This window comes from Epargyreus clarus, unplaced genomic scaffold, assembly GCF_041222505.1.
Source record: "Epargyreus clarus isolate Ecla_fem2 unplaced genomic scaffold, WU_Ecla_fem_2.2 ptg000007l, whole genome shotgun sequence".
In the NCBI taxonomy this organism is placed as follows: domain Eukaryota; kingdom Metazoa; phylum Arthropoda; class Insecta; order Lepidoptera; family Hesperiidae; genus Epargyreus; species Epargyreus clarus.
This window is the reverse complement of record NW_027332215.1, coordinates 22,423,152-22,439,493: the sequence shown is the minus strand read 5'-3', so window position 1 is coordinate 22,439,493 and position 16,342 is coordinate 22,423,152. Positions and strand designations below refer to the sequence as shown.

Sequence of the window (16,342 nt, the reverse complement as noted above, 5' to 3'; positions counted from 1 at the left end):
AGCCAACATAACATTTTAGAAACAAATTGTAATTAATCAGCGTTTGTTTATTTATATTTCGACGAAAAACACAATTCTATACGATAATAATTAGTCCGAAGAATATTTTCTCCTAGATACAGAAACACTTCACAAATTCTTTAGAAGAAAACTTTTGTGCACGCATGTCTCCAAAAGTATTGATTTTCTTCCGACATTCATTTTTAAAAAATTGTTGTCAGGCTTCAACCCTTTGCATTATTTTATATTTCGAAATAAAATTAAACTATAGTACGATGAATGTATTTCCGGCCATGAATACTATTTTAAACGAATATATTATTTTTATAAATCTCATAATTATGTGATTTATTTATATTTGAATCTAATTGCAGATTTATCAATTTTAATTTATTTACATTTACATTAAATTGCCATTAATTATCTTACTGTACCTATATTAATAAGTTTATTATTCTGAGAGTATTACCTAAATAAAAAAAAAAAGTTGCCTGACTGCAGGAAAGTATAAATAGGTACTTACCTACTTTTTAGAATTCTTGATTCCGTTAAAAAATAATGTAAATTACTACATTACATTTAAGAAAATTAAAAGAAATAGTCTTGGTAAGAATAAAATAGAAAGGTATTAAAAATCCAAGACCAAAATATAATAAAAGTAAGGATATACCTATACAATAATAGCCCATCCGTACTCATGCCCGTGGAATCAATGTGACATGGCAGCAGAAGCAATAACCTCAACGTATGATAGAGACGATCTTTATTGTCCCACTTTATTTAGTTTTGTATGAACAAAATAACAGTAGTAATACGTAGTTAAAAATAACTGGTTATATTTTAATTTAAGTAACGGAGATGCCACTGTCGAATATTACTAGGTATTGTGATGATTACTAGATACATTCGATATTTATGTTATAACTTTTATTACTGAAACTTTCTTTATTGCATAATTAATGATAACATTAGTTAACTAAAATGTGTGTCATATAACGATTGTACTGGTCACATTGATGGAAGCAATGCCAGAATGCCACAGAGGGCCCGGGTCCATCCCATTGTGCGCTGCGGTCCATTAGAGACGACGCCTGTCAATAGTGTCAACAGCAGATGCCGTGACTTACAAAAATCTGTTACGTGGTTTTAGATTTTAGTTTTATTTAATAATATCTCAGATTATATGAACATTTATAGATGAATGACAGATTATTACATTTAAAGACATTTTAAACTATTCAATTAAAATAGCACCTCTATTTACAGCCTTTCTAGTCCTGTAAGTTACAAAACTTATCAATTATGGTATTTATTTATTACCTTAACTTTAAAAGTCAAAAATTAAACATTTATTTCTTTTGTTTTAACGCTTACATAATAGATAATACAAAAGTAATTAAAACAGTAGATGTATATATAGCTCTCCCAAGGCTGCATATTTGCGCCGCTCGGAGATTCTGCCGCCTATTTTTAAATTATATTTATTTATTTATTATTTATGTCCTTTATACAGGTTCCATCCACCCAATTATAAATGTAGTACATAATTTGTATTAATCATGAATAAGTACCAATAATTTCTAATTTATATAAAATCTAAAGCAGGTAGGGCAACATATCTAAAATGTTATCGAAATATTGAAAAAACATATTATTATTATGGAAATTTATTACACTATCCTACGTATATAATAAATGTTGAATACTATGCGTTGTTATTATTATTTACTTTGGTAAAAACATAAACTTACCTACAATGCACTAGCGGACTAAGGGGACCAGGGGCGTTGCGTTCGAGCCTCTGGACACAGTATAAGGATCTATATATTTGTACTGTGCTCTGGTCTTGGGGGCTTCCAAATGTCTACAAGTTGCAAAGTTGCAAAATTAAATCAACTTCTTAGATTGGGGGCCTCATTTATCTTTCCGCCCCGAGGCCCATTCAATATTTCCATCCCGGGCCTCTGACGACCGGTTGGGTTCCTTTGAAGACTCGGAGTCCTTTACGCAGTGCCGAGGACGGCCACATTGGGGTTAAGTGCGGTAAGAGTTCCACATTACCCTTTGTCGCTCCTACGGCACCGGATACTTTTTCCTCCTCTTTAACTTTACTTACAACTCTACTCTTACTCTTTAACTTACAAAAGAAAAAACAGGGCCTCTGACGAGCTTAGTCTGCCTCTGCTACCCTGTATGACCGTTCACGTTGGATTTTATAATGACGCAGCTAACATACTTGTTTTCTATATTTACATATTTTAATGTCCAAAATACTGAATGTCATATTATTATTTACCTATAATTTGAAAACATAACACAGTTTTAAACTTTCTTAATAATTGTGCAACCCCTTTGTGGTCGATTGCAGGGCACGACTCTGTCAGTACAACTAGAGGAGTTAAGAGGTAAGAGGAGGAGCTAAATTTTAGCATAGTACTGAACTGAACTTAAAACTTGTAGCAAAAGACCACGTCCATAATAAATAAATTTTAAATATTAGTTTAATCGTGAAATTGTAAAGACAGATTTGAGTAGTACTGGTAGAACTGTTTATGGCACAATTTGGGCGGCACAATCTCCTTACTTTATTCTATAACATACTAGTGGCTTAAATAATCATATAAATATCATATTTTAGGCATTCTAAACAGATTAATATTTTTTTTTATACAAAGTTAAAAAAATATTTAACAGAAAATAATAAAGTATACAGTGAGTAGTGAGACCAACGTCCATGAGAATTAAAATAGATCATTTGGAATAATTAACAAAAATTCTTTTGTTTAGATTATGTCGTATACAAAATAAATTATTAACATTATCATAATTGAAAATATTAAATATTATATTCCTATACCTACCACTTGTGACTACATACTTCGAAGAATGTAGAACTTATGATTTATCAGTCAGTTTAAAAATTTACTAGTCGTTTTTAAAATACTACTAGAACTAGAACAATGTCGTAAAATTTTAATAAACGTCCGTTTACGATGTCCCATTGAATGTCACGACTACCAACCTTCAACTCTACCGCCTCTACGCTCAACTTAAAATACCTAAATCAATAATATCATACATTATTGATGATCTTTTAAAGTAAAGCCTCGTAGAACCTAGTAGCTGTTATTTTATAGAAGGATAATATTATCATCGGTACGTAAAGCACAATGATGATCATAATCGAAGATATCTTCAACTGAACTCTCGGCTTACACAAAAACACAATTATACCAAAACAAAATGATAAAACAGGTACCCTCTTGTAAAGTGTAAACGGGACGGATTTTTTTTTTATAATTAGATATCCGCGTTATTGATTTCGCTGCACACATACCACAGTCAAATCGTATCCGCTGTATATAACGTAATGCTTAAATATTTTAGAAAAAGAAGGTTGTTGGGTATTTCATTACTTAACAGCAAGGAATGTCTTGTTAAATATCTACTAACGTAGCATCTGCATATTCTTGGCGGTTGTTTTATGTTTGTCGGCGAAGCAAATTAATTTCAAAATGTGTTGAGCCCAGTTTTCAAAGAGAAATGAAATTGGTTTCATTAATCTTTATGCGAAAGCAGGACATTCACATTCGTTTATGGATGTGTAATAATATATTTCTTTTAAAAATAATGGTCATTTAATAGCTGTGTTTAAAAACTAGCCTTATTTGATGAGTGAAACTTAAATTATGAAGATATTAGCAAACAAAGAAGCTCAGTAAAATTAATCTTTTAACTTTCTCTTTTAGGGTATTTTGGAAAATAAGGCAGACTTTTTATATTTTTGTATTTCTTTTATATGTAGGTATATCCTGTTACTAATTTGATTAGTGTACAAATTTAATTTATTATTTACGATTTAACAAAAGTTTCCATTGAAATGTTTGCGATCATAAGTTAATGTGTAGTAATAAAAAAATGAACGCAGTTTTAGTCATAAAGATTTATCAATAAAAAAAGTAAATTAAGTTGGATCGAAAAGAAGGAATCCAAGGCAAAGCAAATGTATTATTAAAAAATCATTAGCGAATCGTTAATTGGCTGTCATGTCACTCTGTGTCTCATTCGCAGTGAATATAGATTACAGAATTGTCAAAACTGAAAACACGAAGGAGCTGCGAGCAGGCTACTTATTATTTTACTGTTTTACTGTACTACTCGTCTGGTACGGCAGTAATCTCCGGTAGTGGATAATATTTACTCGCTTGCGATCTCATGCCGTATTGTAAAATAATCATGTACTAGACGGTTTATAAAAAATGAAGGCTTTTAAAATATTTAAATATTCCTTCATCACTGTTTTATTTTGTAGTGCTGTGTATTTATTCTTTAATTGGAACAGTGATAGGATATTGAGGTAAGCATTGTTTAACATATAATATGAATATGTAGATCATGTTTCCTATGTGCTCATAGATTATTAGTGATTAAAAATTTACAAAAGCTTGTTAAGGGACACAAATGATCCCTATTAAATTAAATTTTCTAAAATAATTAGATACATTTTCTCTCTTACATGAACACCTTAGGCTACCTTAATACAGTTTTGAATTTATTTGTAGATAATAAAAAAAAACATTGACAACAATATAGCTGATATAGTAATGTAAAGGAAATTATGTTTTATATAACATACTACTTGCATGGTAAAAATCAATTTCCTGAATTATGTTCTGAAAACGTGGTATGGATGAATCTAGGATTTTTTTGTGAGGGGGTTAACGTACCTGAGGGTAGGGTGACCAGTTGATTGTCTACAAATCTGTATAGATGCTAAATCTACAACAGCTCATCAAATTTAATTGTACTGTGCTTTACCCTTATTTCCACCTTCCTTTGTATGCCTACAAAAATATTCGGCCGCAAATACCGTTGTCCCTCAGTTTCTGGCTGGGTAGTTCGAGCTCACACTTTAGCCACCTTATAGTCCCCTTTTAGTCTCTTCTTATGATAAGCATAGAATAATTTAGGTTTGTATCACCATAGGCATGCAGCGGCATAAGCATAGTAGTGATAGCCTAGTGGTTAAGAAACTCAGCCTCCCAATCAAGGGGTCCGAGGTTCAAATCCCAGGCATGCACCTCTGATTTTTCAAATTTATGTGCATATTATAAATTAATTATCACTTGTTTAAACGGTGAAGGAAAACATAGTGAGGAAACCTGCATACCTGAGAAATTTACAAAAAAACATTCAAAGGTACCGGTAACGTCTACCAATTCGCACTTGGTGGTGGACTATGGTGTAATCCTTCTCAATCTGAGAGGTGATGATGATGATTTGGTCCCAAGAACTATTAGAGCCTTCTGTATATAGTTATTGGCTATTGACTATCGTGTTAATCACTACATACCATGGAATAGGTTTTTGTAATGAAAAGTTCTTACTGTAAGGAAAAATATAAATTATGCAGTCTAAAAAAAATCCCAGGTAAACTCAAACAGATATTTTTGATATTGAACGGGGGAGTGCTACTGGGGCTTATATGGGCTTATCTTTGAAAATGAAACGGTTGATCCAATTTAATTAAGATCTAGAGAATTTTCTCGACTGTAAGAAATAATTTTCTTCTCTATCTTTTTATGCCAATTAGCAAGAATAATCAATGGCCATTTTATGAAACTTATTAATGATCAATCCATAATGTGGTAATGCTTTCTCTATCAAGATCGACATTTGAAGCTGTGCTAGACCATTGGTAGACAAAACTTGGATAGATTAGTATGGCCGGGTATTAGCCAGAAATATCACAAAAAGCATATCCACAGTTTTCTTTTCATACAAATCACTTCTATTACCTGTCATTCGATACGGATAGCAATTTGTATGCAAGTTAATTTGCCATATGTAATAGGTCTGTAAAATATTCTTTTTAAATTACATTCATATTGTAGTTTGACTTCAAAGAAAACATTGTTTAATTTATGCAGTGGGAATATCCAGTGGACAACTAGACATGTAATCTAGTTGTTGAAAATTAATGTGTAAATAGGTTAAGATAAAGCAGTAAAGAATATGTTGTGTACGTCTTTTGGTTGTCAAACGTGTTTCTTTGTTTCTGTCTTGGTAGGTTTTACTAAGTGAAGCTTTAATGACGATTGTTAAATTGAAAGAAAAGGTAAATAATAAATGTATGAATTTAATAAATTATGATTAAGTTCGTATGCATTTGGGTTGCGATTGTCAGAAGCATATTTTGGATGTCAAGGGGGCTTAGTGTAAACCTTAATTTAATTTGTCCCTTGGCCGCAATCTTAATAGTTAGCCAAGTACGAGTCTAACTCGCACATGGAGGCTTCCATACTACCAATTGTTCATTATTTTTTGTGGTATTTATTTTATTGGTATTTTTTTATTCTTTCTTACAATATTTATTCGTATGCAATATACACTGTATCAATATAAATGTAGCAAGTAACGCTGTCTATTGGTAGTTCTGTATACTTCTGTTGTGTGATGTATTAAGTGTGCGCTGACAACTTATTATATTATGTAAACATAGATGGTGTTACTAGTAATTTCTTGTATTTGGACTCCCTTTTAAATTCAACTTTTTCATTTTTAGTATTTGTTGGTACAGCGGCTAACGTTATACATTGTAAATGTAAAATACACTGTAAAAATATACATTGTGTATACATTGTAAAAATTTCAAGCATCTATATATTACGGTTGAAGACATAGAGCCCTGTTGCAGATGGACAGACAGCGGCTTAGTAATAGGGTTCCGGTTTTACCTTTTGGGTACGGAAGCCTAAAAAGAAGCGCCAATTATTTTCACGTTCTATCAGGCAAATTATTTCTCGGACAGCAAATTACAGTCTCAAATTGAATTATCTACAACTTTGTGTCATAAAACCAAAAATAAAATAACGCTAATAGATTAAAGTCTTATATAACGACAAAGACAATGATCGATTTTCGACCTCCTGCCGGAAACTAGTGCAACTAAAGATAGAATGGTTTCAGCTTTATTGGGGGCATAAAAGTTATTTGGAGGGCGAGAGCTGATTTGATATTTAAATGGATCTTTTATTGTCAGCTTATTTCAGATACAGATAACATACACTTTATGTTCTTCTGAATTAAGTACAATTTTCTTTGACTTTTGCTGTTTTTTCATAAAGGTTATTAATTATGTTTTAGGAATGCTAGAAAGTTATTAATCGTAAAGGTAGGCATTGCATGTAATGTGTTTAAAAACTTTTGGCTTAACCGTACTACAGTTGGTTATGGTGTACATTTGTGATTCAAATCCTATGTTATACATAATGTCAACATTCTAAAATATTGGAGGAAATCTATGTCTGAGAATTCTTAAGAAAAATATGTCCACAAAGATCAATGAATCCATGCTTGACCAGTGCTGGATTAAGAGGGGTATTATGATTTGGATCCTTCCTATTCTGAGAAAATCCTGCCTAACAAATGGATATTAATTAAATAGTGATGATTTACTTTAAGTAATTCCTTGATTATTTCAATTTTCAGTTTTGACATTGAGGAGAGTAAGGGCATTCCAGTGGCAGTTAGAGACAAGGTTTGTTTCGTGAACTACATCGATGAGAGACTCCACATCAACAACAGTACTGATCTGAAGATGATCTACTATGTAACACCTACTTATCCGAGGCCCGAACAAATCCCTGAACTGACACGACTCGCCCACACTCTGATGCATGTACCAAGAATACATTGGATCGTAGCTGATGACCAACCCAAGTGCTCGAATGAAGTCCTAAGTATCCTTCGGTAAGAACATATCATTATATGTTTAATTAGTACTTAATTCAAATTATTGTATTAATTATATGATTGTATAAAATATTTGATTGAGAGTAAAGCTTAGCGACCTTAGTTCTCTGGTACTGCAATGCATCTTTGGTTTAGTTCAAGTAAAATTCTGTATTATATTATATCAATAAATAAAAGTGACACACATTATTGAACAAATGATAGCTGAAATAGGAAAGTTATCGCATTTAATTTGTAGTACATGAAATACCATTCAATCCCTCATGTTTCAGTCGCAGCGGTCTCCCCTTCACTCACATATCAAGCCCTAAGCCGTACATATACAAGGGATCGAACTTTCCTCGTGGTGTCTCCAACCGTCGAGCCGCACTTAACTGGCTGAAGTACAATGTACAGGAAGGCATCCTCTACTTCGGGGACGACGACAACACAGTAGACTTGCGGCTTTTCGATGAGATACGGAATACTAAGAAGGTCTCCATGTTCCCCGTTGGCCTTATTGGCGGTTATGGGGTCTCCTCACCTGTCGTTAAGGAGGGCAAGGTAATTTCTATTACTTAGGTCACCAGAGCTGAAATGGAAATAGTTTATTTCTCTCACAGGAAAGGTCTTATGTTAAATTGCATGATTACAGCATATGAATATCTTAAACCTTACGTAGTGAGAGAATGCTGCCTATTGTACGTAAGAAATACCTGAATTACAGGTCACCACCTGAATTACAGTGCCCTCCCGTGGAAGACTTAACGATAAACATTAATGTGAATGCAAGTAGACGTGTGTGTAGTAGTGCATGTGTGTACATGTACAATGTACATGTAAGTATGCGAGTGTATGAGTAGGTGAATGATGTGTATGATGGGTATGTTTGCATATGTGGTAGACTGTGTGTGTGGGTGTGTGTGTGTGTGAGTGTGTCGGTCATTGTGCACTTAACAGTGCTTGTATGGATGGATGTTACAGTACGGGCATTAAGCATACGAGCTACGTAATTGTATGTAAATTAAAGTCTGTGGTAAGCCTGATGACTTAGATTAGCCAAGTTAGGTACGTACTCTATGGTTACAAGGAGTCTGTTGGACAGAAGCTGACGGAACTTTTTAATGCCGCTCATATAAACATCGCAGGACTTTGGAAGTCAGAATGGTGTTAGTCCTGATACTGCTATTTTTTTCTGGTAGGCTAACTAGGTAGGTAAATACGTAGGCCAAATTTTATATATTCCATTTATTATTTTACAATTCAATGGCTATATCATGGAATCCAATAATGATTTTACAGTTAGTTTCTATGGGGGTTTCAATATTTAATATAAAATAAAATAAACATTTCATCCATAGATAAGAAGTATAGATATCTCACCGCCTTGTAATTCAAGGAAGCCATTAAATGGCTTAAACGGATGACAAATGTGTCAGCCATTTAATGACTGTCATGGTGTAATTTACGCGGAACAATACCGACATGTGTCTGTATTTGTATAGACAAAATAACTTTTCTTTAGGTGTTTTATCATTTAAATGAGTCTATATGTGCGCAAACGAATTTGAAATTAGTATTTTATGTAGCACGCTTCTTTGAGTAAATAGGCCCTATTTATATTACACTGTTGAACATATCGTGTCAGACAAAACCTTTTTTCTATACAATACTATACTAATCATAACTATATATATTACTAAGTACATATATAAGTATATATATTATTGTAATCTTTACTAATCTATGATTTCATCTACAAATTCCAGGTCGTTGGCTTCTTCGACTCCTGGCCAGGTGCAAGAACATTCCCAGTGGATATGGCTGGGTTTGCTGTCAACTTGGAGTTTCTGAAGCCGTCAGCGTCCATGCCCTTCATCGCTGGCCACGAAGAGGACAGGTTCCTGGTTAGTCTAGGTCTAAAAATGGAAGACATTGAACCACTAGCTTCGAACTGTTCCGAAATACTCGTTTGGCACACTAAAACTGTTAAATTCAAGAAGCCTACCTTACATATTAATATGAAAAGAATTAATAATATACCAAAGTATCAAAGTTTCGTTAATTTGCTCACCGAAACGTCTAGGCTAGGCATGGCTAGCTTGAATCCTAGGAATGGTACCAGGCCGTACATAACACGCAATCGTAAAACGTACGAAACACTGAGCGGGTTGCAGTAATTTATGTACAACATGTGATTCACAAAGGTGGTTTTTGAGGTATGCGACAGCGATAAGTAACAAGCACCTCTGTTTTTTTTTATTTTTATGTGCGTATTAGAAATTAATTATCACTTGCTCAATTATCGTGAGTAAAGCAGCATACCAATGAGATCATAAAAAAAAACAAAAATGGTCTCAAAAGTGTGTGTCATCAATTTAGGCACTTGGCCAGTGTGGTTCATCGAAATATTTTTAGACCCTACTGCTCACAGTAGTAGTATGTAATTCTGCACAGTTCTCATCATACTGTTGACTGCTATTACTTCATCTCTATCAAGAGCATCGCCTCACTGTCAGTCAGTTTCAACCCCTATCGAAATTACTGGCCACAAGAATTTACTCTCCGCAGCAAACCTTTTTCCACGGAAGGTCACTTCCGCACTCAGTTATCCACATCCACGGACAGCGAAATAAGACCAGTATAGGCATTTGCGATGAAATTCAGGAATCCGGTCATTTCTCACTGGATTGACAATATATTAGACGTCTGTGATATATGCATTTCACAGTAATTTTTCGTTGTTTTCTATCGCAGTCGCATATCTTTAACCTGAGTCCACGCGCCGAAAGAAATATCGCTCCGTGCTTCAAGCGTCAGCGTCCGGCGTTAACAAACGTACGACCTACATACATAGTCAGACATTGTATTCGAAAGTTATTGATTTACCCTGCCAATGATAACGAATTGCTAAGAGCGAATTTGCACTGGCGTGGATTCATTGAGGAATACGGCGGTCATGTATAAATGAATATTTGAATTCGTGGCTTTGTTTATCAGTTTGAAATGACGCTTGGAGCTACGCGCACGTTCGTGGCACTTACGTAAAATTAAAGCTACCTTCGTGTCACGTGATCACTACAAACGAATGAGGAACTTAGTATTTATCATTACTGTTATTTATTGTGTCAGATGGTTAATGGTTAGGTGAGTTAGGTTAATCGTTGTTGACAGGCTAGGATTAAGTGACAGTCATTATTATGCGTGTTTTGCATCGGTGTCGTAAAGTAATCTTAATACGTTAATCGCGGACGGGTGTAACAGTGCCCGCCGCGTTTTCTACGTGTATGCATATTATTAATTATAAATATTTATTACTCCGACGGTCGTATACCTAAATCATACCTGTCAGACACATTTTTTATGAACTTGTATAAATTTGCATGAAAAAGTCCTATATAATGTGTATGGACATAATTATTACATATATTCTGTAACGCGACCAGTAAGATACGGGCCGTGTCTGTAAAGTATTGTATAGAAAAAAGGTTTTGTCTGACACGATATGCTGAACACTGTATCTATAAATAGGGCCTATTTACTCAAAGAAGCGTGCTACATAAAATACTAATTTCAAATTCGTTGGCGCACATATAGACTCATTTAAATGATGAAAGACCTGAAGAAAAGTTATTTTGTCTATACGAATACAGACGTTTTTCCATAAAACAATCGAGCCATTTTTTCCTAATAGTTCCTGATTTATCCAGGTCTAGGAATGTACTAATATATAGACGACGTTCCTATATAAGTCCAACCAGGTAATAAAATCAATAAAAACATTTGGCAGCTAAGATACCAATATACCTCAAGAATACAATATCTATTGGCCACAATATACTCGTATATAATATGCTATAGTCTTTACATATTTATTGTAATAATATTAAATCAGATAATTCTTATTATATATTTATCATTTTAATAATATTTTAAAAATAATCTCAATTACCAAAACTGTATTTTAAAGATAATTTAGTTAAGGAATATGAGTGTAGAGGGTGTTCACCTTCTTGAACATGAAGGGAATCTTTATTAAATCTGCCACGATAAGTCTGGACATTTTTCAATAATAATAATAGCTTAGGTACACATAATAATAAAACAATGCAGTCACCTCGAGTAAGAAAATGGTTTTCATAAATTATATTCACTCTTAATATATTAAGTATATCACATAAATTATATAAACTAAATAAATTAGTATTAAGTTATTGAGATTTATTATATTAATAAAGACATTTTCTGGTTACTTGTGGACATCTCAACACTATTTACAAATAATATAAACCAGTTTCTATCGACCAATAATCAAAATCTGACAATATTTACCCACTTACAATGTTGAAAGTGTGGTATTATAACAAAAATTGTTTAAGATCGATTATTACCAAAGAATGTAAGTCTCATTGGAGCAACGTTTATGCCGTTTTTTGTGAGTACTGCTGTCGGAATCACTGGTTCCTTTTAGTTGTCACGTTCCTTCCGATTTAATGCAGGTGTCTATATGCGCATATCGTTCGTGTTCCCATTGACCGTATTATTTTAATCGAATTTAATATCTTTTTTAACGTTCTGAATACATTGCATGGAATCCCTGTTACATAATTCTGAATTCGACTTACTTAAAATTCTGTGTGCTATAAAAATCCAATTGAAAATGACTTAAATAAAATCTAGTCCACCTGATACAATCGTTGATGTGAACACGTGGAGGCCTACCATAATGCAGTACAAATAAATGCAAGTGACATATCACATTTGTAATTTCTATGCCCATTAAGAAGTAACGCGTGAGTACTATTGGTTAAAATATTCGTTTAATTGGTCGACAACGGTGGACTTGCGTGCCTCATTTGTAATTCATTATCGTTATCCAGTTTTCATAGATGTCATCCCTAGTGCGTGTTTCTGAACTTTTAAAAAATTTTCTGGACTTACTGCATTTGTCACATTTTTATCATAGTAACGTAACATAAGTTGCGTTCTATAGATAATCATGCTCTGCATGGGTCAAAATAACCTTATGATATCCATAACCATATGACCAGCAAAAGGATTCTTCTATTGGCCGTTCCACTTGAATATTACAACAATGCTTCGTACTACTGCTTCGTACTAGTCTAGTTGTTTTAGATTGTCTCTAAACATAAAATAATACTATGGATCGTATCGATATGGGTGGTATCCCTTTATATAAGTATCGAGTGTTGTGAATATGATATTGAATACTGTGTGATCTTAGATAGGCATTAATGAATTTATTAAATTGTGTCTTACATAATTTATGTTTAATGTAGAACCAATAGTGATTTTAGTTAGAGTGATATTGTGTTAAATAATATTACTTGTTTTAACCAAAGTGTTGTGTTTTATAATGATGAAGATAATTAGATCGCATAATTTGTATAACGTTGTCTAAGAGTGCCGACTTGTTAACGGAAAACTTGAAGTGAAAATCCTGTTATTATTAATATTACTTACGAAAAAAATCACTTACGAATGTTGAATAGCACTTCACAATTGCTACATAACTTGTTACACAATATATGTTATTAAAAATCAATCTATCCAGTCAATCTATCAAAGAGTAAAACATGATAATTTCTCCACACGACCGTTATGAATAATCAATCTAATTTTTATTTATCAAAGATCGAAATTTGACAAAATCTACTACGAACTAATCATCAAATGTCGATTTTTAGTAAGTAAAATTGGATAGATAATTCATTAATAAAGGGAGATACTTCAATTTTTGATTAGTGAAATTAAATACATTAATAACGGACGTAAAAAATGTAATGTAATGACGTAATAGTAAGTGAAAAATCTACAAAATATGCCTATTAAATTATTGACAAGTGTATTTTTTAATATTTGTCAATCACGAGCTTAGCACTCTTATGGTGGCATTAGACGATAGGTTGTTTAACTACATAATCCTGAAAAGTTAATGTACAGGTAAGTAAATAATATTTTAAAAAAGTGCATTTTGATGGCACAGTACTGTTATTACTTGACCGATACATAAGCGATGCCTTGAATTGTTGAATATTATGTAGATAGGACAGGTGTAATGTAAAATAGTTATATTGCCGCAAACCGAGAGTGTAGGGCGAAAAAAGTGGAATAGTGACATATTGTACTGTGATAATTCTAATTTTAACGTGATTCTGCATTACTAAAATTTTAATTCGTTTTATTTAAATTCACTGATAAAAAATAATTATTATTAGACACTCTCATTAAACATGAATCTTTTATTATTTTTAAATGTCTTTATTCGTTTATGATGATTTTCTGACTTATGTTTCAGGCTGAACGATACAAAGTTTAAATCCATAATTGGGCGAACTATAACGTCAATAATACGTCCTATAATACGTCAAATTGTGTTCTTGTAAACTTTCAAAATTAATTTAAGCAAAATTGGCGAATTTTGAACTTTGGTAGGCTAAAATTAGTTAAAATTTATTATTATTATTATAAATATTAACTAATTTTAGAAAAAACATAAAAATATGTTATACGGCCGTATAACATGTTTTTGCCCTGCACTCTCGAACCAGCAGAACATCAATACTACCTATACATAATATTGATAATGAATCTCTCGGTAGATGTGATGATCTTCATAAATAAAATTTATCATGAAATCCTATCCTGCCAACTCTAGTCTTTACACCAAGCGATTTTGATAAGTAACTAATTCTTTATTATTCTTCTGAAAGTTTCAGTCTAATTTATCTAAAGAAATTTCATTAAAAATCCTAATAAGTATTCAAATTCTAACTATTGATAACTTATTAAATTTATTATGTCTTGACACTACTACTTCGCCTATAACTTGTGGACAATAAACTATATATTAATCCTATAATGTACCTTAAATCCTAGATCAAAATCTATCTATCTTACTTTAGAGTTTTGGATTTTAATTGACTAGAGAAGAGTAGTAGTAATACAATTAGTGAAAATAATAGTAGCCATGTACACCAGTAGTATCTAACCATATCCTTATATGTATGTAGCGCACGGTATATACATTTTTTAAGTTATATACTAGTGGGTAAAACAATTAGGCCAACTCAATTTTTACTGGTTTCTATTCTTTTTTCAGAGTTTTTTTTTTTACCAAAAAATAATAACAGATTTTTTTAATAAATATACGTATCTGATCTGAATTATAAAAGTTTCTGATTAATAAAACTTTTATAAAAAATGTTCTTTTTAAACAACCTTGACAGTCAGTTTAGTAAGTGGCCTAATTTTTTGTCCACTAGTACATTTCATTCCCCATTTAAGTAATTTATTTTAACCCGCCTGTCACATAATTATGTACTTTTGGATCGTCCGACTTTTATCAACAAAAATATTTCACTTTACGATACAATAATTCTGAGTACTCAAACAGTTATTTTTCCGATAAGAGCATATGAAGAAATATGTACTTACCTCGTTGTGCAATATTTATTCTAATATAGTGTTGTCGTATTGAACTTTTATCTCGGGATTTATATATTAACGATATTTTTATCTACAGGATAATGTGAATGAGAAATGGCATATTTTACAATTAATAAGGCTTGGTTGCATTGTCACTTGACTCAACATATTATTATTAAGAACAATATCTTTATTTTTAATACACGTGGAACATACATTATTGTGCTAAATAAAAAGAATAAGTCCATGAAATCGAATATGCGAATATATTATTTTTTAAATTGAAAAGTCAGTATGGCTGTATATGGTACCATTTCTAAAAAAATACATAATATTTATATCATTTATATGTAGAGCAATTGGGTAGTCCCGATGGAAATATTATTTACGAGTAGATATTGGCAACTCTTTTCATTCGGGATTATATTTTATGAAATTTATGCATAGATTAGTAAAGATACTTTGCCGCCTTGAAATTGAATGAAGCCGCAAATGGCTTTTATAGTAAGTTCTTTTTTTGAATTCTTGACAAATAAAAACATTTTTAGAGAAAATTTACGAAAAAATAACTAATACTGCGTAATTTACATGATAATTAAATAATTTATAATAATAATTTCAAATATTTTAGGGACATTTTAGCACGGAGACGTGGCAAAACTTTTTTACGCAACTATTTCAATTCTCAAAACTGGGTATATTTTCTTGTTAGGAGTGAGTAATCTTTACTAATCTATGATTTTATGTATGTAAGATGAAGAAACCAAATAGTATTTTAATGAATGCTAAAACTTTCATATGGGTTGATTATTTTGATAAAACACTGATTAGCCGAGGAACACCACCTACTTAAATGTATTCAGCTAATGACCAGAAAGTACATGGCATTATAAGACTATTTGTTTACTTTGATTTGATAGTACAAAGAAGGAGTACATTATTTTAATGAGATTGATTAATTTATACCATTGGCCGCTATTGGTTTGTGGGTGTCCATTGATTACGTGAGGTATATAGGGGAAGGGGTTCTTGACAAGTACCACATATTTTTCCACAACAATGATTCCACACTGTAATATCCTCAAGACACCTGGACCAAGGAGGAAAAGGATAGGGTGGAAAAATATCTGAACTAAGCTCACGTATAAGGATCCACCTT

At 32.3% G+C, this 16,342-nt stretch overlaps 1 protein-coding gene across 1 annotated transcript; it reads left to right on the top strand.

Annotated features, from left to right (window-relative positions):
• The first annotated feature begins 4,070 nt into the window (after positions 1–4,070).
• LOC140743672 (galactosylgalactosylxylosylprotein 3-beta-glucuronosyltransferase S) lies at positions 4,071–12,084 on the top strand. Its single transcript, XM_073075116.1, has 4 exons — positions 4,071–4,357; positions 7,492–7,752; positions 8,028–8,298; positions 9,504–12,084. Exons 1-4 carry the CDS (start codon positions 4,260–4,262, stop codon positions 9,912–9,914), a joined length of 1,041 nt encoding a protein of 346 aa, XP_072931217.1. The 5' UTR covers positions 4,071–4,259; the 3' UTR covers positions 9,915–12,084.
• Positions 12,085–16,342: the final 4,258 nt, after the last annotated feature.

Bases quoted from the DNA above. Each gene is read 5' to 3' on its own strand.
- LOC140743672 (XM_073075116.1), top strand. From the start codon at position 4,260: ATGAAGGCTTTTAAAATATTTAAATATTCCTTCATCACTGTTTTATTT. The intron at 7,753-8,027 runs GTAAGAACATAT...CTCATGTTTCAG, and splicing joins GAAGTCCTAAGTATCCTTCG to TCGCAGCGGTCTCCCCTTCA. The intron at 8,299-9,503 runs GTAATTTCTATT...TACAAATTCCAG, and splicing joins CTGTCGTTAAGGAGGGCAAG to GTCGTTGGCTTCTTCGACTC.